The sequence below is a fragment of the Embiotoca jacksoni genome, unplaced genomic scaffold (assembly GCF_022577435.1).
Source record: "Embiotoca jacksoni isolate LCO1_2020_lvr unplaced genomic scaffold, fEmbJac1.0.p SCAF_11, whole genome shotgun sequence".
Lineage (NCBI taxonomy): Eukaryota > Metazoa > Chordata > Actinopteri > Embiotocidae > Embiotoca > Embiotoca jacksoni.
In genome coordinates, this window is record NW_027185241.1 from 16,498,816 (window position 1) to 16,520,305 (window position 21,490).

Genomic DNA, 21,490 nt, shown 5'->3' on the forward strand with positions numbered 1-21,490 from the left:
GTTGTGCTGGATTTCAAGAGCTCAATAGAAATGATAAACAAATACGGTTTTCCCATCACTTAAATTTGCAGACAGGCAAGTATATATCGGTTCAATGTGGCTTTAGGTGATGAAATACATTTTTGTATACCTGTCTTACTGAGTACATACAATGCATGTCGTTTAGAGTGCAGCAATACTCCCAAGAGAATATTCCCTGAACAACCAATGCAACCCAGCCCGTGAAAACAAACCAGACTCTTGATTTATTTGTGCCAGACTTCAAAAGTTTGCTTAAAATTAGCTCGACAGTTGGATGGAATTGACGCTTTTTGACGGCGTGCCACCACATACTTTGCGTGCACATGCGCTCCTTCAAAATCTTTTCCCCGCCATTTTCGAGACAGAGTGTGTTATCAGGACACTGCTGCTCTGGCAAACAAGCAGCGGAGAACAGCAAATGAATCCCAGCAGTGCGAACGATATATGGTGTTTACACGGATCGGCAACGTGCACGGAACACATCAGACACGGTTTACACAACTCGTCATGTTTGCTGTGAAAACGCCTCGCCTTTTGACATTATCTGGGCTTTACTTTCTCTGCTTGTGTATGTTTCACAGAGGGATTACATCGTTGCAGACACCGAGGGAGGAGAAGGAGGTCGCTCGCGTTGTCCTTGTGTACCACGGCTGAGCTGGGAGACAGGGATCTGTCAATGACGTCTAGTGTAATTTAAATACGTAGATATGTAGAAATGCAAGCCAGGGTGATCAGATAAGCATGCCATAAATAGTGTATAGATACTTTCAGCTTCCTCTTATTTCCCGTCTCCATTTAATCCACAGCATCTTTACAGTCTGTGGTTATATAATCCTATGCTTATCCTTAACATCGGTATTTGGTGTCCAGTGAGAAGAGCAGATAAAAATGTTCATTTTGTGACTGTCTTTGGTTCCCAGTGACGATAAACACTGTGTATTCATATTTTCCTCTTAATATAAGATCCATACATTGAGGTTGCGGTTTTCTTGGTTCAGTTTAAAGAGAAAATTGATTGAACTGCATTGCTACACCTGTTATTTTTAAGTACCACTCGAGACCTATCGCTCGCAAAGTCCTTGAAATTTTTTATAAATTTACAAGGTACTTTATAGTAGACTGTACTGCAGACCTTCCATGAACCTCTTGATCTTCTTCCACCGGCTCCCACCACTTCCTCATCACCTGCGTTTCAGAGGGTGGCCTCTCCCTCCCTTCTCCATCCCGATTTATCATCACTCTTGGGAAGTGATTATTTTATAATGTCAGTCAGTCGAGCTCCCCAGCGACGGTGTCGGATCTGCGCAGTGTTTCTCCTCCCGTTCGGCTTCGGCGGCTTACATTTTTACGTCGTATTTATTTGAACTGCAGAGTGTTGCGTTTCACTGGCTTTTGCCAAGTAGGACTTTTTCACTAGTGGTGGGGAATTAACAACACGTGCCCAAAGTCTGAAATTTGCTTTTATTAAACGGGCCACCGCAGCAACTTCACGAGCCCGGAGAGTCCTAAGATGCACACACAGTGACACGTTTACACACGGTTTATAACCACCAGAGATGTAACTCAGTTGCTGGATAAGGAACTGTACTGAGAGGTTTACAATGACCACATCACCAGGGAACAGTAGCTTTAAGTAAGACGGACACAGGGAGTCTGCCGTTGGTTTCTAAAGGACTGATGAAAAATGCTCCTGCTATTCACTCAGTTTGTAATGAACAACAACTTCCCATCAGTGACTTCATGGTGGAGATAATTGACGGCAGTAACCATGCGCAACAATGCCAAATCTTAATTAAAGAAGGTCATAAAGTTCCTCGGAAAAGGTCAAGCAGGCACAGCGGAGTCGTGAAGAGGTTTGTGGGGGTTGGGTAGAATTTCCCCCAACAAACAGTGTGCCATGGAATCACAGTTTCCAACCCAGACAGCAGCGAGGGCCTTAGAAGTGCTGAAATATGAGAAACTATCAGGGTTTATTTCAAGTTTATTTACTCTTTCACCACTCCACTAAGTGACCCACCAATTCAGCAGTCCAGGCCAAAAATGGAGAAAAGTCCTCGAGGTTAGAATATTTTCTTCCTTTTGTTAAACAATGTTTTTCTTTTTTTGACAGACTGAATGATATCTGCCACTGTAATTGCTTCCTTATTTGGTGAATTAAATATTTACACTTGGCCTATCCTAATCCAAAGTTTATGAGAGACGTAAAAGTACATTAAGGGAAAAGACATTTATTTTAAAAGCACTGCTAACTGAGGCCATCACCCCAAATGGTGTGTTTGGACCGTCTGAGAGAAATGGTTTACTCTTCGAAAAAAAAATATTTCCTTTAGCTGTATTCGCACTCAGAGAAATTCCAGATTTGACTTCTCATTTAATGGCCTGACATACACGCTGCGTGAACCGCAAATATCTCTCAAGCTGACGGGGAAGGAAACAGAGACGGCCATTGAGGAAACCTGCAGTTCGCACTTTGAAGAATTCCACTGAGGAAGCGAGGGGAGATGGGAGAGAGAGTGGTGGGGAAATATAGCTGAGAAAAAGAGCTGGCTTCGAACAAGGCCGCCATGGAAAAATACTGATATTTCATGCAAGGAAACACCACTGTGCACCTCAAAAAAACACAGACGGTGAAAAAACAAGGCTGAGGTACAAAGGTTACATGAGACAGGTGGAACCCTGAGAGAGGGAAAGAGGGAGTTCTCCTTTGGGATACGTGGGCTGTTTTCTTTAAAGTAGTGTAAACTTTAAAGTGAACGTGGACTGACTGACAGACGGTCCTTCTCACACACCTCAACATACAGCTGCATAACATCCTTACCTCTCCTGCAGTGCCTCATGGCCATTTTGCACATCCTGGACTCGGCGATGGTGGGACAGGGTATTGTGTCCTTGGGCGGTTTCTTTACAATGTGCCGCGTCCGGGTCTCCAGACCCCACTTATAGCCACAGGTTTTGTTTCTCCTGGTGCAGGCTCCCCACTCGCTCCACTGACCCACCTCACAGCCTTCTGCAGAGACACACAGCAGCAGAGATGTGCAGTAAGACCCCAGGTCAAGCTTTAATGCAGGTCAAAGGAGCTTTACTGAGATGCTATAACTTCTGTGTGTGTGTGTGTGTGTGGTCCCAGTTGAACTGCTTGTTTTTGAGGTCCAACAAAAGCAACCCAACCGAGAAGTTATGGAATAGTGTTTACAGGTAAGGAAAGGTGTATGAGACAAAGTGGTTAACACACTGTTTGTTTGCATGCTTGTTTGTTTGTTTGTTTCACATACCTCCACACTCCATGGTTTCTTCCAGCGGGGCAAAGCCCTCGGGGCACTTGTCAAAGCAGCGCCCTTTGTGGAGGTAAAAACCCGTCTTGCATTTGGTGCAGAAGTCTTTACTGAAGCAGGACTCACAGTTCTCTATCCTGCACCCTGGAGGAAGAAGCAGAGAGAGAGGAGAATCATCAAGGTCTGAGTAACCCTCTCATCTGGAGTTGATCGAGAGCTAAGGAGGTTTGGGGAAGGGATTATACGGTCGCTCCCACAAAAGAAAAAATCCAAAAAACAAAGCCGACGGTGCGCTGTGAATCATTCCTCTCTGGGGCTCAGGTATATTTCAGAAAACTTGTTTTGCCTGACATTGATTTGTCTTTTATTTTTCATCTTCCTGTTCATGTTCGGAGAGAGCAATTCAACAGTGTCAAAACACAATAACAGAAACGTTGACCTGTTTCAAAACTCTGAACCGACATCCTACAATCTGGACACAAACACACAAGCTCACGTGTTTTCAACTAATGGCGTGCGGCAATAGGAAGAATACATCCTATTAGAGCTCTGCATACTGTCCTTAATATGCTATCTTATCACTTCACGCTGCTCCAATCTGGGTCTGTTTCCATAACTGAGATTATTGGGAGGTCAGGTTCTCGTTAAAATGTGAATGACAGGCTCATGATCACAGCTCGCCAGCTGTGGGGGTCTGTTAGGTTTTGGCTACGATATGAAAAGGGGGTAGGTGGGTTTGTAAGGGAAACACTGGGGCGGGGCGGTCAACAACATTTTGTACTGGCCTGCCAAATAAATGCTGAATGCTTTAGTCAGCAAATACAACAACGCACTTATCCTCCCACGCCACACCCTGCTGCTGCGCATCAAGCACTTTGCCGCGCTTGCAAAAGAAAAGCACGGCAATGTGTCATCAAGTTCTCTGCAAATAGCACGTCAGGCAGGGCCAAATTACAACAACCACACCAACGGGGCGACGCACAGGCCCACATGATTAGAAGGCGCCTCCCAGAGCTGTCTAATTTATGTCGCTCCTCAGAAACTCTATGTGGCCCTGTTGCCCAATAAGTTCCAAGTGTCAGGGAACCACAATCTATCATGTGCAGCCACTGTCTCCCTCCACTCGCAGGGGGCTTCCCAGGTAAAGCGTAATCTGCTCCTCTGACTGCGTCTCGCATGGCGACGCAACCATGCATTAGCGCGTGCGCTTTTCTTGGCGCGTCAACTGCGTCGCTGTGATTTTCCACATGAGAGCAACGGAGGCTGAGGGCTGCTCTTTTATCTGTGACCCTTGCAGGGCCCGGGGAAGGGAAGGTTCTCACAATCACACCCCTTAATTACACCATCTCCAGCTAACCATCAGGCCTCCTCCTCGACATTCCTCCAAAACGAGGGGGTCCCTCCCCGCTTTACTTTGAACCCTAAAGTATGGCCTCTGCCCACTCACTCTGGTCTCACGCTTTCCCGACCAGTCTAAACAAACCATGGACACACATATGCACAAACACACACATACCAATAAGATATGGCTGGAGATAGAGCGACTCCATAATAAAGCTCCACATTCTGAAAAATGTAGGTACAGCGGTCATAAATCACTGATCCCATTTCCTGTGTTCTCACATCATTTCTGTGTTATCAATCCAATCATCGACGTATCGTCTAGCTCCAATTCTCAATTTTGGATTTCTGGAGTTACTCAGCTCTGTAGAGATTTTGGTTTAAAGTCTACAAGTGCCTTCTGCTGTCCCTTTTTAAGGTAACGGCCTCTTGTTCATTTCTGTCTGGATAAAACGAGATCAGTAAAGGCTTGGGTTTGATAAAAAAAAAAAAAAAACAAGCCTGATGCAAGGAGCGAGCAAATAAATCACAAGGCTAATTGGAAAGCACAGAGCTGTCTTCTACCCTTCACACTTCCCAGGCCTGTCATCACCTGAGAGACTTTTAGCTCCCAAATAAAAAATAAAATAAAAGAGCAAGAGGGGGAACAAGAACATCTGGCAGTGCTCTCAAGCACCGGGGTTGTTGTGCAATCCTCGGTTATTGACAGTAAATATGACCAACACAGATGTGCGCAATATAGTATCCTTGCAGCGGCGGTAGCACTTGACAAGGCTTTGATTAAAACATCACTCTTGGTTTCAGTTTCACATGTAGTTGGGCAATGGCGCAAATGCCGGGAAATCTTGTTTTCTAAATAGAAGATAAGTATTAATGTCACTCCGCGAGATGGATGAGGTGGATGACACATCAATGCAGCTCCATGGGAGTTAGAATGCAGGAGGGTCAGAGGTCATTAGAGAGCGAGGTGGGTAGGACGGGATCACCATGACAGACATCCATCCCTCGGTCCAGCTATCAGCCAAAAGGCTATCTAGGACAACGTGGGCTATCTGGGACACGGGAGGAGCTCCTCCACTGACCACTGGCCAAGTCAGCAGTTAGGCGGCTTGTCCGGCAGCTCCAGAAACAGATACAGGGGAGCGAGTTCATTCTCCCTGCAGGATTAACCTCTGGACCACCTTTAAAGTCTTCATCTAGGTGCCTCAGAGAGACTAATGAGAAATAATGAGGTCATCAGATCCCACTGAAGGCCCGGTGTTCCTGGGACTTAAACGTATTATCATCATTATCTCCCAGCCTGCTTCTGGCTGTGGGTTATATCATGAAGACAGGGGGAAAAGCCTCAATACTTCAGCTCTGAGAAGAACTGCACACGCTGTCGGTGAAGTGGCCGAGAGTCGTCATTGCTGCACCAGTTCCACCGTTGCCCGTATCGCTGTTACACCGTTTGATTCTGCACTTGAATTTTATGCGGTTCTCATGTCAAGTGGATTGGAAGTCGAGAGATGAGTCACCAAGTGTCGCTTGTGATCTAATAGCACATGCTTGGCAGAAGCGGGTCCCTCAGCTGTGGTCTGGATGAGGAACCCGCTGATTTTATCACGGACACTCAAAACCTCATGTCAGCTTCAGTCAACTGCTGTTCCCTCCACAGGCTGACAGCGCCATGTGTAATCACTCCATGTATTGACATGAATACTCACTGTGTATAGAAAAGGGTGCTAAATCATTTTTTTGAAGACTCATGAGTCTTTAATGTTTCGGGGCCTTGCACATTATCGGAGGTGGAGGTGGGTTGTTACACCACTCCTCAGTCTACCAGGAGCCTCCTCCACAAAGCTAACCAGACTCAATGCTGCACAGCAGGAGTGTCCATGTCGTAAAAGGGCCTGGCAGGGTGAGAGGGAAAACAAGCCCTAGTTTTCCATTCTTTGCCTCCAAGCTACGTCGAACAGCCCTGACCTACTCCCTAGGCTCCCGGTTTGGCTGACATCGAAGCTCTGGCTTGCTTGCTGCCACCCAGCCATGTCGTGCGGGGCTGCGGATGGCAGGAGTTCATGGCAAAGGCCAGAGCTGCCATGTTCTTCCCCGACTCTCTCCATGCTGTTTTTTCCACATGGGTGCTCATCCGCACACTGGTGTGGAGCTTGGTGAAGCGGAGGTGGTGTTCCTGTCAATCAGCATCTCCCAGAGAGAGATCAGGGATGACAGATGTGTCAGCGGTCCTTGGAGCTTCTTCACTCCAGGAAACACAGTCTGTGATACACCGCGCTGGGCTCCTTGTATCAGTTCAGCCAGCTCCAGCAGGCACACACAAACAGATCAGGCCTCAGACAGTGGTCAAGCACAGACAGCCCTTCCACTCACACTATAGTATGCACAATTAAGCAGTGTTTTGAGAAAAAAAACAAATTAAACTCTGGGCCTGGCCTTAACATCCTGGGAGTAGGGCTTGGTTTGGTGGGTCCATTGTATTGTCTGGCAAATCTGAAAGTGCGGTTAGCAAAGCTGTGATGATTAAATGTCCCTTGGTAAAGCTCAAAGGCCAAAAGCAACTGGTCTTTTTGTTGGTTAGACTGTGCAATGGAAATACCCACAAGCTCAAAATTAGAGCGAGAAAGGGAGAGCTTGACGGAGAGAGAGCTGAGGGGGACAGAGCTGCCAGTGCTGCCAACTCAAGGTTGCAAAACCCATGTTGGTTCCTTTACACACCCTTCGCACCAATTTGGTCGAGGCCTAATGATGCTTGGCTCCAATCCACGTCCAAACCAACAAATTCCCATGATGTACTTTAAAATTAAATGATCTTGGAGAGGATACATCCAATCAGTTTCCACTTTAAGCCCTAATTAGATGTGACAAAGAAATGCAACAATGGGATTTCGTAACAGGTTTCCTAAGTCCAAGAAATAAAGCCATCGCAATCATGATTACAATTTAGAAAAATTACCTCCGGCAGAGGAGTCTCTTGTGGCATATTAGGCTGGCACTGAATGAGCTGTAACATTTAGACCGCACTTCCAGGATATTTGCAATATCAGGCCTCGATCAGAGTGGTTGTTGGTTGGCAGCAAACACAGCTGAGGTCTATAAAGCCGTTGCAGTGGGGTAAGGCAACTGGGTTGGCAGCTAGAATATGTGTTTGCATGTGTAGCAGTGGGGGGTCCTTAATACACCCTGAGGGAGGAAGTCTTGAACGCAGCCCTGTTCTCATGCTGACCCTCTCAACACTTTGTCTCTTATAGAAGACAGCTCTGATAGTCGCCTTTCAGCTCATAATTCTTTCAGCCCGAGAGCTCGCTTGTGATACAGAATGACAGAAAATGCTTTGGCTTGGGAATGTATGTTAAAACCGAAGTATTATGAAATGTGGCGAGAGCATGACTGCATAGCATTCACGCAGATTTGACCGTACATAAAGCAGCACACTGTGTGACCGTTGCAACAAATCTTCCCTACGGAGCAGTGGGCTGACACCCACAGACACTGGTGGGGGGCCTCTTCTGGGCAGCTGATAAGAACCCCTGTGGATAACACTGGAGTTACTGCATATGGTTTATGGCTCATATCAACCCGTCCATTAGCTGCTGAAAGGAGTTCGAGCAAAGCAGAGGCCCAGCAACATAATATATGGTCATACATAAAGATATTATTCAACTAAAAGACATTGCAAATGAACCAGCTACCATCTCTGTAAATGGTAGTTAACACTGTGGCTCCCATGTCTCGGGCCTCTTTGGAATCCAGCTGAAGTGTAGCTGCAAATGGGCTTTCAGTTAAGTTATGTTGTGGAAAGTATAGCTCCCATTGTTTCTGGCTATAATTATGGTGTTCTTTTCTCTGCCGTGAAAGGGAAACCCCCCCAAGAAAGTGAGCCTTAAATTTAAAATTCATTACGTTAGAGGCAGTTTCTCGAGGCGTCCTGAGAAATGAGTGGGTATGTACGGTGAAGCCAAGTGCCAACGCAACGTGACTTCACTCCTTGGTTCGTGAATTGTGGTTTTAAAGCCTCAAATATGGCATTGCGGCCGCAATCATTCAGATTTTTGGAGCCAGAAGTGACCATATTTGGATGAGCTGGGGAGAAGCGTCGGGTGGATTGAACTGAAAACCTGAGGACACAAAGCCCTCCCATATACCGGAAACCTGACTGCACCCCAGGCATGTCAATGAAACCAGGTACGCCTCCAAACATGTCTCTGAGGCCGATTACTTAATTGTTTTGTTTTTGTTATCACAAGCAGTTAATTTTGCTGATGACGCAGTAATGATTTGGAAAAAATGTGTTGACTTTGTATTTCATGCTATCAGTTGAAAATTTTTGAATGGGACTCCATTGAAGTCAGAGGTTTTCTGGAGACAGCCCCTAGTGGTCCTCAGTGGTATTGTAGTTTAAGGCACTTACACATTGGCTTCACTTTTCAGACTCTGATCTCATGTCGTTTTATATACAGTCTATGGGTATATACATTAAGATGCCAAATTTGTGTATACTGGGATGGTCCTTTATAGAGTGTTAGAAATACTACATTAAGTGGCTCCCCTTGATGTGTCATCAATGGATGTCAATTTATTTCTGAATTTGCAAACTGCATTAATGGTAATGATTTCATAATACTACTGTTAGGTTGGATTTTAGCAGGGCAACAATTATTAAATTAGGGGCAGTCTTGTCACTTAATTTAAACAATTCTCTACTGCATTTGAAATCAGTTAAAAGACATGCAGGTCAGCCGAACTAAGATGTCTACAGTAAGCTGTCCATGTTGAACCTGTACTCGAAAACTCCTCAAATAACAGTCACAATCGTGAATTTTTAGAGTTATGACCAGGGGCTTGACTCATAATAGCAGATAAATTGTACCTGAAACCCAAACTTATAGTCTGAATTGCAACATTTTTCTACCACTATAAACAATATACAATATACAGGAACATTTAACATTATGGTACCAGCCTTAGACTCCTTATCAGTCCAACTATGGTTGTTTGTATGGCTTTCCTCACTTTACATAGCATCATATTGTCAGCTCACAGAGTAAAAAGTGTATTCATTCCTTCTCTCCACCCATAGTGCTCTATCTCACATGCCTGTGGATCCTCCAGAGCCGTGTCAGAAAAACTGAAAGTGAGGTTTCAGTGTGAGTGTATAAGCCTCTTGCTTGTGTAGCTCACGTTTTCTTTTACCCAGGCAGTCCACAAAAAAGAAAAAAAAAATTCTTGAATGAGATAAGATCACACAGACAAACTCTGGTGTAATAATAAGCAGCTGGTCCCTAAGTGATTTCAGAGGCTGTGTTTAAAAAGCTCATGATAACAGAGACATAATGCCACGTTCCAGGCCCCTCTGGAAACCAAGAGCACACGGCAGCCCTGACCACAGCCGTGGAGAACCCCTCACCATCATTTGTCCTCTGTGCCTTTGAGCCATTGCATACCAGTTGCCTCCATCGGCTCGCAAATATGAACTTCCAACCCGATTAAAATTTCCCTTTACGAAGGTTGGACATGAACTGTTTAGTGAAAATGACACGCAGAGCCCAGTTGAGAATGAGGGTCAAATAGGAAACTGGATTAGAGAGCCATGACTGAAGCAGCGATCACTTCAAAGTAGGTCTCACTCTGAGATCTGATGCTACGTGACAATACAAGATGTTGTTCTATGAGCACTTTGTATGGAGAGGGATTCAGATTAACTTGCCACACATCAGGATCAGTTAAATTCAGATTTCATCCAGCATGGGGATACAGCGGTTAGGATAGCAGGGTTAAAGTAAAAAAAAAAAAAAAAAAAAAAGAACCTTTCCTCTTTTTACCAGAGAACAAGATGTCTTTCTCTTCCAATTTTCTCTGAGTTACGAAAATCGGTTGAAATGACTGTGGAGCCTGTAGGACTTTGCCTCTAATGTGGCGAGATTTGATGAACTTGCATGTGTGGGTGTACATGAGCATACGCAGAACGAGTGTGTTGTTTGGGGGAATCAGATCAATACCAGCAGTTTGCTACAAGAGACTCTTAATGTTCAAAACTGCAGTAGACTTGAATTTTCTGCAAACGTCTGTGATCTCATTAGGCTAGATCAATGATACCCAAACTGTGGTGCCTTCACCTGGTGCTTCTCAAGGGTCCTGCTGAAAGCCCAAACAATTACACTCCAAAAGAAACTGTCATTTCATTTCAATTTATTACAGACAAAAGTTATTATAACAACACATCATGTTACAATGATGTAAAAATGAGTTGTTAATCATTTAAATATTTTAGAAATCAATTTTGTTTATGCCACATAAGGTAAATGTTAATTAGCACAGTCTGATTTGGATTCCTCAGTTGTTGATTTTCGTGTCGGAATAAGTGGAATATTAAAATGGCTACAAGGAGTCAAAAGGCAAGTGGCAGTACTGGACCCGACAGGTCAGTAAGGGTGGGCAATATAGCCCCTAAAATAATATCACAAAAACTTAGGGTGTCTTTGCGACAATGAAATTCATAATAATTTGATAAAGTACTGAAAAATAGATTCCTGCTTTAGCCAGGACAGTTAGCATGATCAGCAGCAGAGCTTTTAATTGCTTCCTCGCCAGTGTAAACAGATTCAGGCAGGGTATGTTTGAAAATAATAGTTTGGAAACATTTTCTGAAGTTTGGGGTTGATGTGTGTCCATTAATAAATGAATTTTGGGCTTTTGTTGAACTTTTATTTCATTTACAGTAACTTAACAAGTAATTGTTGAGTTGTTCACTTTGTGTGTGTGGGTGGGGGGGAGGGGGGCTTGAAAATGCACTATATGTAAATGAAGCATCTTTGACTGATTGACTGACTAACTGACTGACTGTTTGACTGATTGATTTCTGGGCACTGGAGTTACATTTTTCTATATAGGCCAAATAGGGTAGCAACATACAAAGTTGGCTGGTGTAGCTTTAACGTGCATTTCATTTTCAGTACGAAATGGACCAAGCGGATGTATTTTCATCTGGGTCGGCAGTGATTGGGTAAGCAGAATGAAGGTCTTTCTACTTCCTGCGGTTGCTACATGTTTATACTTTTGGGCCTGGAGGTCCGGACATGCTCCTCTGGGGCTTCATTTTAGTGCGTCTGTCAGTAGTTTGGCTCGAGGAACCAAATGGGTTCAAGTTCCTCTCTGTTTTCATATGAAACTCTCAGCCAACACCTCAGGCTCCATGTAAACCTATAAAGGCGCTTTGTCTCTCATAGCATATTCCATGTTAAAATAAGGTTATGAGAGCAAGGTGCTACATCAGCAGGAGAAGGAGACATTTCATTAATTGGATTGCAGTGTTACTCTCTTAACGAGAATCATGAGAACGTTTTGATTTTTTACTGTTATTGTTTGGAGTTTTTTTATGAAAAACATTTCACAGTGTGTGAGACCAAAGGTGTCGTCTGCCTCAACTAAACACCGCAGTCCACAAGAAAATACATCAAACAGGGTTTTATCACCGAAACAGTAAATGAAAGTGAGCCAAGTTTAGAATCTGATCATATTTTCCTTCCTCGTGAAGACACCATTCATCTAAAGGGTTAAACGCAGCTCTCACTGCTTTGTTTTTCCTTCTCAAACTTCAATCAATGTGCAGTTGTAAGTGGAGGATCTGGACACTTCAATTGTGGCCGGCTTTCTGTTCAAAGGCAAAAAACAGCTTAAGCTGCCAAGAAATTACACTGTCTAGTGAAAGTTCCAATTCACAAGCCCCTGCAGACAGTCGACAAAACAAGCTCTTTCCCTGATTCTAATATATAATCATCTTTGTAGTAGATATTGAATGTCATATCCGAAAGGCCTGTTTTTTTACGTGTTGCTCCTAATGTGACACTGGGGTTGGTTTGGCTGAATGGTCAGTGCATCTTGGTTGCATTTGCACCTGGATTTCATCCTTTCAGACGTCCTCATGACTACAGGATGTTTAGTAAGGCAGGTGTAAAGGCAGTGTTACAGAGAAATCAGAAACAGTGCTCATCCTAGCTGGAGTTCACTGTTAAATCCCAAGGGAGACATTGTTAAGATGAGGCTTCGCTACTTACATCCACCTGTGTGAACACGAGCCGTTCAAATTGTGAGGTATGTGTGTCTCCTTTGAATAATTGACAATAAATCAAGTGCTGTGGGAAAAGTGGAAAGTCGAGGGTGAGTGTGTGTGCGGCTGGAGAATATAGTGCGGTGGGGGAGTTGGAGGCGTAAAAGTGGAGGGCGAGGGAGGCTGGGTGAGTTGAGCTAGAGAGGATCTTACTGGAGCACATGTTGAGTTCGGGGCTGCGCATGCCATAGTATCCGGCCGGACAGTCGTGAAGACACTCCCCGTACTGCCTCATCCTCTCCCTCCGCAGAAACAGGAAGAGTTTGGGCTGGCAGTTTACGCAGCCGTTATCCCTGGAGCACACCGAGCAGCCTTTACAGATGGGGTACGCTCCATAGCTAGCTGCAGGACAAGGACAGAAGAAAAAAGGCAATTCATGAGATGGTATTAAATGGACAATGCATGAAAGTACTTCAGTCAAAAAGCCAATTGGATGGTCAAGCAGAAGGTGAATCCTTCTTTCCACATGCACCTTACTGGCAGCGAGAGTTGCAACCCTGTTTTTTTATTTTCAGTATTCAATCAGTTTAATTAATTACTTTATTAGTGACCTTTCAGTGAGCAAGCAATGGGATGACCATCGAATGTAGCCTTGTTTCAATGTGAGCTCAGTGCTGCTGTGAGCTTTTGCTAAAGCCGCATTGGAAGATGGGTCCACCGTGGGGGTTTATTCTGCACTCGTAACAGAAAAGCAGAATTATTTTCCATCATTGTATCATCACTCATCTACAGATGACCCTGACTTCACCCAATGACAACGACAGGGTAAACTAGAGGCAAGAGACTCAACTGTGGGAGGCCTGACCAGTAGAATACAACCCAAGTACAAGAAGAAAACCCAAACAGCCATAATAGACATATTTGCTATGAATTAAAGAATATCCTGCTGATATGTCCAATTCAACAATTTGTCATTCATCTAAACTCTGGTTCCCCCCTCGACATTCGAATGCTGATTGGTTATGAATGTGAATATTGCATTAATTCTGGTCAGAGCTGGCCTCCTAAACGATTGTGTTGAGGCGGCTGATGGAAGCCCCCAGAACCGCTGTGGCTCTGGTTTCGGCTCGAGTTGCCTGTGCAAAACAAAGGAGCCAGTAAAAAATACAGTCCATTCCTTGAGAAGTGACTTTCTATGTAAACTCCTTAGCGTCCCGTTTACAGGAAAATGTCCTTGGGCAAATCCAAACGAAAGACACTTCAGTTGATCTTAGCCAAGTCTTAAATATCACAAGCAGGGACCGGGTAACGGTGGTGCTGGTACTAGGCGACCTACCGCAACGCTTAATAAAACACTGTGCAGCAAGCTGGACAAAGCCTGATAGACAGAGCAGAACATGGCTGCGTTACAGGCCGTAGATCCGCCGATTAGATTTCTCTGAACAGATTCACCCAGACGAAGTGAGCGCTAAGTGGGCCCAGTGCAAACATCAGTTTATAATCATGTGAAAATCAGTCAGCGGATGTTAGTGGCTGCCTTGGACTCATCTTTTTATTCTTTTTTTCTTTTTCTTTTGTTGGAGCGCTGGGAAACGGTCTTCAGAGAGGTACGCCGGCTCTGCCAAACTGCACTCATTCTCCTGAAGCTGGAGTCGATGGAAGTAAGATTAAGTGCTAATCAGAATGTGTCTCTGATGGTCTTTAGGGAGGAGGTTTACAGCGACACCCCATCGATCACAGCAGCGCCGGGATCTGCGCTCCAAGTCTATTCATCACACAGATTGGTGATGGTTAACCTCCAGTCGGCACTCGCTCAGTATGACATGAAGGAGGATTGAAAACCCCAAGTTATAACTAGTTGTGACTCCCCCAATTCTCAGATGGAAAATAGTGCCTTATGTTCAACTGTCAATGCAGTTTCTAAGATATTATTATTTCTTATTTCAGTTGTTCCAATGCAGGCTGTCTCTCAATCAAATAAAGTATCCTCAGAGTCAGTAGGTTCTACCTGGCAGACACAGGTGCCACTTAACTAGTTCCTAAAGCAACAGGCTACATGTTCTACCCTGGTTCCGCCTGCCCATTGCTCACAGCTTCGGTTTTTGCTGTAATTATAGTCTGGAAACCTTGTCCGCATTAAGGTTTACTCAGTCACCCTGAAGGTGGTGGCACCACTGACAGTTTTGGACAGTTGTTGCAACTCTAGCAAATATCGAGGGATTGAAGCCAGAGCAAGAATGTGCCTAGACTTTAAAAAATAATTAAAAAAAAAAAAAAAAAAAGTCCACAATGAATGCTCATTTATCGACATGGCATTGCACTCTGCTTTCATAGGGGGAGGGTCTCTGTTGTTTTAGAGCTTGGTGAGTTTCGGCTCACAACATACATCATATGATGGTCAGTGCCGATTGGTTAATAGCTGCTCCAATAGTTTTTAAATTGACATGAAGTCTATATCCATCTGGATGCCACAACTGTAAACAATCCCGTATAAGGTGCGGCCAGACTTTCTATTTGAATTTGGATCTAAAAAGCCTGTAAATGGACAGGCTCTTTCTGACCTAATATTGTTTTTAAATTGTCTACCTCACAAAAACTTCTAAAATGTGCACACATTTAAGTCTAGATATTTTGGCCATATGTTTTAATACTTATATCTATATAATTTGAATTTTGACATTATAAGAGACATAAAAAGTAGTAAATTTCACGTTTAAATTTTTTTTTTGTTGCAGCTGTATTAAAACAGCTTCTATTTCCCGTCAGGTAACACCACGGTCAGAACGTCTGACATATATCTTACATTTAATTCTGTCAATCCTTCCATTCGGTTCAAATAAACTACAGCATTAGACCAAACCTCAATACTTCACCATATATTTCTGTAGAATACATAATCTGGATGTGTTTACAGCAAACTGACATTCACATTAACTTGGTCACATTTACTCCCACCGTCTTCGCCAAACTTGAACACAGCACTGACAGAAAGGGAAAGGCAACTTGGCAAAAGTCAAGAACTGTGAGGCTGGAAAGCTTATTTCTTTTGAGTGGGCTCAAGTCTGTGACTATTAACAGTGTGCTAATAATACTATCGTAACAAGAACAAAAGAAAAATATTATCTGGGCTTGTGGTCATCTTAGATCATTGGCCGGTCAATCATCAAGGAAATTACAGTCAGAAATGGTTTCATGAGCCTGGCTCAAAGATCTGGGTCGCTCTTTGTTGTCAAACATTTGTTTTGCTGGTTGCTAATCTCACAATACACGATGACTGGGGATAACACAACCGCACACCGTTTGAATGCAGCCTGTTCCACATCCTGGAATTACAGTACGAGCAGGGGGGAAAGAAGAGAAAGGAAAGCTGTGCACGGTGGAGAGAAACTCTTTTGGTGCTGATCTTGGGAGATTAGCTTGTGTGTGTGTGTCTGTGGAAAGGTTTGGAGGTTCAGGCCACAGGTATGCCAGGAAAGAGGCCACAATTCACAGCGTCTGGAGCAGAGCTGTCCAACTCACGTCCCACACTACCGGCATAATGTCTCGCGCACTTTACATCAATCTGTCGACTGCCAGCAGGTTTCAGCCATTCTTAAAGAAAACACTAATTTGTATGAATCAGATTCTGTTTCAGTAGAAGAAGAACTGAATCAAACTGAAATGAGTTCAAGTCTCGCTCTATATCGTCGCAACTTAACCGACTTTGGCAGGAATGGTACGCTGGGGAATGTGTTGTGAGTCGTGGACGTAGTCTTTGTTTTGCACATTGCGTTTTGTTTCTTTTCTCAGACAGCATGGACTGGGCTTGAGTTGGACCACTCAAGCCCAGTCCATCCGAACGCTAACCGTGTGTTTTAACACATGTTCAATGACCCTCCAAGGCTTCTCCCCCCCCCCCCCCACAAATCATGTCATGCCTCGACTCTTCTAGTGTTTCTCCTGTCAATCACGTTGAAACCGAAGTGACCCAGACATACAGTATAGAAAAGCCGCAGAGAAAGTGGTCATTGTGAGAATGTGGAGACCAGGTTTAACATATACTGCATTTATTTGGAGACGAGAGAGGAGCGCACACCATTAGGAGAGCCACTCCTCGGCACATGATAAACTGATGTCGTTTACGGTTTCAACCACAGAGTGCACATTACGTGAAACAAAACAAATCCGCAGTTCCCACTTCTGACAGTAAAGTGAGGATCCCTCTGGGCCAAAAGTATTGTACTTACAAAAGCCAGACTCCCTACGAACATCACTGTAGAAGCCTCCACGAGGACGTTTTAACACAAAGACTTAATAAGTGCCTCAATGTGTCATGTCTACAAGGCAGTGGGCTGGTATAAAGCTGCTGTCTCATACACGAACCACATGAAGGACCCTTCACATATCCTCTTCCCCAGCTATCAACAATACGCTGCCATACAGCTGCACTCAGACTATACCAAGTGGAGGGAAATACTTTTTGTTCATTTGCATTTACAAAGGGTAATTTACATGTGTTTTGAAGAATAGTTTTGTAAAGCTGGAGACCACTGTTATGTCTGTGTAAATATTAACAGCAGCCAGTTATCGTAGCAACAGAGACAAAAACAGAAGGGAAACAGCTCGTCTGCCTCACAAACAAATATTTGTCTTTGTTGTAATATATTGGTTTTCTGTAGAAAATCTAAATCTAAAATATATATATGTTGATTAGTGAGTTTTAGAGGTGCTAGTCGGCAAATGTTGTTGCCATTGGACAATGCCAGGGTAGCTGTGCTCCCATGCCCCTGAATATAGCTAACTGTAGCTGTAGCTACAGCACAGGAGCAAGACTGGCATCAATCTCATCATCTCAATCTTTGCAAGACCGCAAATAAACATAGGTGTTGTGCTGCCGTAGTGCACTTGTTTAAAATATTCGCAGTTCTTTTGATCTACTCCCATTTGCCCAATTAAAGTTACTTCATTATGCTGTTAATACAAACTCAACACTTCCTGTGTCTGTTTCAAATTAAAAGCCCTCTGGCATTTCCGTAGACAGAAACAAGACTTATATTTTGAAACCTTTTGCATTGACTAATATCAGACAATTACGCTTTCATTTAATCCAGCACAACTGTGGAAAAAAGGAGGATTTTTATTACTAATTTAAAGTGATGGAAATACACATTATTGACTACTGTATGTAAACTTGCCGCTGTATAAACAATGTTTGCAAAACCTTCAAAATAAGCCACAACTTGACCATGGGCACTAGACTACACCCATGTGAATAAATGTACATCCCAAAATGCCAAACTAATGCTTTGAAACAAATCCAACAAAATGTATTGTCTTTGAAACGGCAATATTTCATTTGATAAAATTTTAAAAAATCATGTACAAGGCTATGATATCAACATTATACGATGTCTATACTCGGTATTTACTGATAAATATCCATGCTGCTCACGTGACGTTTTGGTCTTTCATTCATGCTAAGAAATCAGTCACAACATGAGTAATGACGGCACGTTTGGAGCGCAGCAGCTTTCATTCTCCGGCCGTTGACTTGCAGGGAGGTTCGCTCTGAATGCAGCTCGTGAGCAATTAGGGCTGCAGTGAGATCAAGCAAAAACCCAAGCTCTGTCTCAGGTACGTTTTTATGAGTCCTGCGCTCAGGGCTGCCAAAACCCTTAGCATATACACGGGGTTCCACCCACGGCCGCTAACTTCCTGCCTTCCACTCACCTACTGTTACCCATGAAATCATTCACATTGACCCATTCCAACTCTCCGCAACCCGAAACCCTAACAAGGCAAATTGCACATAATTTTTATGTTTCTTTTAGAGCCCTGAATTTGACATTCTTACGTAGGCTTTCAGTGATGTGGGTCTTTTACAGGCCGACTTCGATAAAAACACTTTGGAGTCGTCGCTGCTGAAAACCGATTCTTTATAACTGTTTTCAGGCCTTTAAATTTGACAAATGTTATTGTGTAGTGACAAAAATAACAGACTATAACCAGACTATACCTTATTTCAAATAAACATTTCAACAAATCCTCATGGTTTTAGTACCATCCCCTTATTTCTACTGTTTTCTGTGTATGTCACTGTCAGATGTAAGATATTTTGTGGTCTGCCGTGCATGAAGAATCATCCCTCTCTCTCTCACTTCTGAGCTGCTCGCCTCAATCACAAGATTTGTTTCTCCATGACCAAACACCATCATCACCTTTCTAACCTACCACAACTGGTAAAAGGATTACTGCTTGTTTTCCCCCCACGGAGACCCCAACGAGGGCGCAATCTGTCACTCCACAAAAAGCAAATTACCCACATTAGTAGTTGATGATATTGAGCACAGAGGTCTACAAAAGGGACTCGTTGGGTAGTTATTTTGATTAGACTTTAGTTTAGCTTGTCATCTGTCATTTTAACCCGACACTAAAACTAAAACAAGATCCTGGGACAGCAGACTGTGCCCTGATTAACTGCTGAGGTGATCTGGAAACACAGCAGACTTGTGTCAATATCATAACGCAGCAGTGAATTCCAAGCGCAGCAAATGGAAGACAGGAGCTTATATTAAAAGACAACTGTTTCTATTCTCACAGTTCTCCTCCATTTCTCCGAGGGCCCCTGGTATGCAAATCTAATAATACAGACTGTGAATGCAACTATCCAGCAGGCACACTGTCCATTGTTTGGGAAAGACACTTACAGTACAAGCACATTTGACAAAGTTTGGTATCATCAAGTAACACGACAAAAACAAAAACAAAAAAGTCCTTCACTACGTCTATATTATCCATAAATGTCATCTGGTAAAGAGGCAGCGATGGAAAACCTCAGCTTTTGGAGCAGCTGCAGGTCAAGAAGATTTGCGCTCTCATGTGGAAAGCATCACATTCACCAGCAGAATTATACGCTTTCCTCGTGGCACTGAGACAATTATTGTTTATTGTCCACCTCACTTGTTCCCCTTAAATGATGGTATAAGCTTACTGCTGCTCCACTTAGGAGGAAAAAGAGAAAGCTTGGGAGAGAGAAGAGGGCATGTACGGGACAGAGCAGCGCTGCAGCCTCGGATCGAACCGTAAGGAGCAAAAACAGCCGCTTTCTGGATCCCTTCAAACCACTTAACCATTCAGGCTTACGCTCCGTAGTGGTAACAGTGTCAGCGCTCGCACCCAGAGTTCACCCGCCGTTGTAACGCCTCAACATCGTTCAAGCTCGTTAAAAGCTGGTAACATGGAAAATGACATCAAACCGCCCGCTTTTCAGGTCCGTGACTTTATTTGTCATGGATCTGGAAGTCGCACTTTGCTCAAAAAATTGCAGAGAAGAAACAGAAGGGGTTGTGGGAGGGGGCATCGGGCCTGTGCGCTGAGGGCACATTTCTGTTCCAATTTAGCAGAAAATATGTTGGACTTGTCTCTGACTCTTTTCCAGCTGGAAATAGTCAGGTTTTAGGATCTGTGCCCCCCCAGTTTACTTTTACAGATCATACTGTAAGCACATGTTTATAATTTAGGACAGTCCTGCTGCTTATAATGATTTTTGCAGCATGAGACTGAGCAAACACATTTGCTGTCAGACATATTAGCTCAGCCAAAGTGTTCCTGCGACAGATCCACCGTGCGAGGCGGGCAGCACGGAGATTTGAACCCTCAACTTGAAAGGCTGGTGGTTAATGTAGTGGTGAATGGGTAAAACAGGCAGCCATGGTTCAAACAGGCAACTGGAAAATGGCAACACTTAAGCAACACTTTTTAGTGCACCATAAAAACAGAAAGTCCAGCTAATTTGATTTGGTGTGACTCAATAGGTTGAGCCACAGTCCCATTCAGGTGAGAAAAACTAAACCTGACTCACTGGATGACCAAAGAACAGAAAGTAAATGTAATTAAAGGAAGGGCTCATGCAGTCACTTCACTCTCATTTGTTTTCCTTCTGAGGGTTAAAAAAAAGAAGATTGAGACCTCTTACATTGGTTGGGTAAACATGTACGGGAGGGCTAACATCCTGGCGTCTCCAGCGGTTACTTGGCAACTGTTCCCAGCCGAGACATAAGCTTATTCCCAATGATAAAATGGTAAACTATCTATTTTACCAAGTTTATATCGATTAAACACAATAAGACTAAATATAACATGTTAATTGGTGAGCCTCAGGTATATGTTTACCAAAAAGACTTGAGCGTGGTACCAATCTTATCAAATAAATACCAACACAAAAATGTGTAAGTCTCTCAAAATATCAAGCTACTCTTTCGAAGCCAGAAGTGAAGCCACAAGTGACAGTTATGAGCTAATTCCAGATGCTAAAATACTGTTGGGCCAAAATGCTGAGCGACTTAAACAGCACAGGTGGACAAAAGTCAGACAATCTTACAATAAGGTTTGTTAGATAGCAAAATGAACCGGACATTTGCTAATATTAGCTAATATTCTACCTGGGTTATACCCACATTATGTCCTAAAGATTCAGCCCGTGTAGTCCGACTTGAGTTCGCGACCCACGTTTTGAAAAGGGTAGATTTCCATATGAATTTCACCACTCGGGTTGCTAACAACCAGGACATAGCAAATCATCTCACTGGTTGCACAGTTGTGATGCAGGTGCCACAGGCAGGCTGCCGTTGCTGAAAGACGTGCAATATATCGGTAATGAACAACCAATGAATCAACATAGAGATCTGAGTTTGAAGTGCGGGGACTCATCAAGAGGCAGATAACACGGCCGGTGAGGGACTGTGGTGTGTATTACAATTAGAGAGATCTCTGTTGACCAGAAAAGCAAATCTAACACAAACTCAAAGCTCTCAACAAACATTACACCAAGATC

The 21,490-nt window shown here is 43.6% G+C and overlaps 1 protein-coding gene across 2 annotated transcripts in view; it reads right to left on the bottom strand.

The window, feature by feature from the left end:
* The window catches only part of rspo2 (R-spondin 2), a 59,925-nt gene that overhangs the window by 21,603 nt on the left and 16,832 nt on the right, over positions 1 to 21,490 (bottom strand). For both annotated transcript variants that reach the window (XM_069143371.1, XM_069143370.1), the window contains exons 4-6: positions 12,892 to 13,080; positions 3,294 to 3,437; positions 2,840 to 3,028 (exon numbers count right to left, since the gene is read on the bottom strand). In XM_069143371.1, the coding sequence (XP_068999472.1) occupies positions 2,840 to 3,028; positions 3,294 to 3,437; positions 12,892 to 13,080 (522 nt within the window). The remainder of the gene's footprint in view (positions 1 to 2,839; positions 3,029 to 3,293; positions 3,438 to 12,891; positions 13,081 to 21,490) is intronic.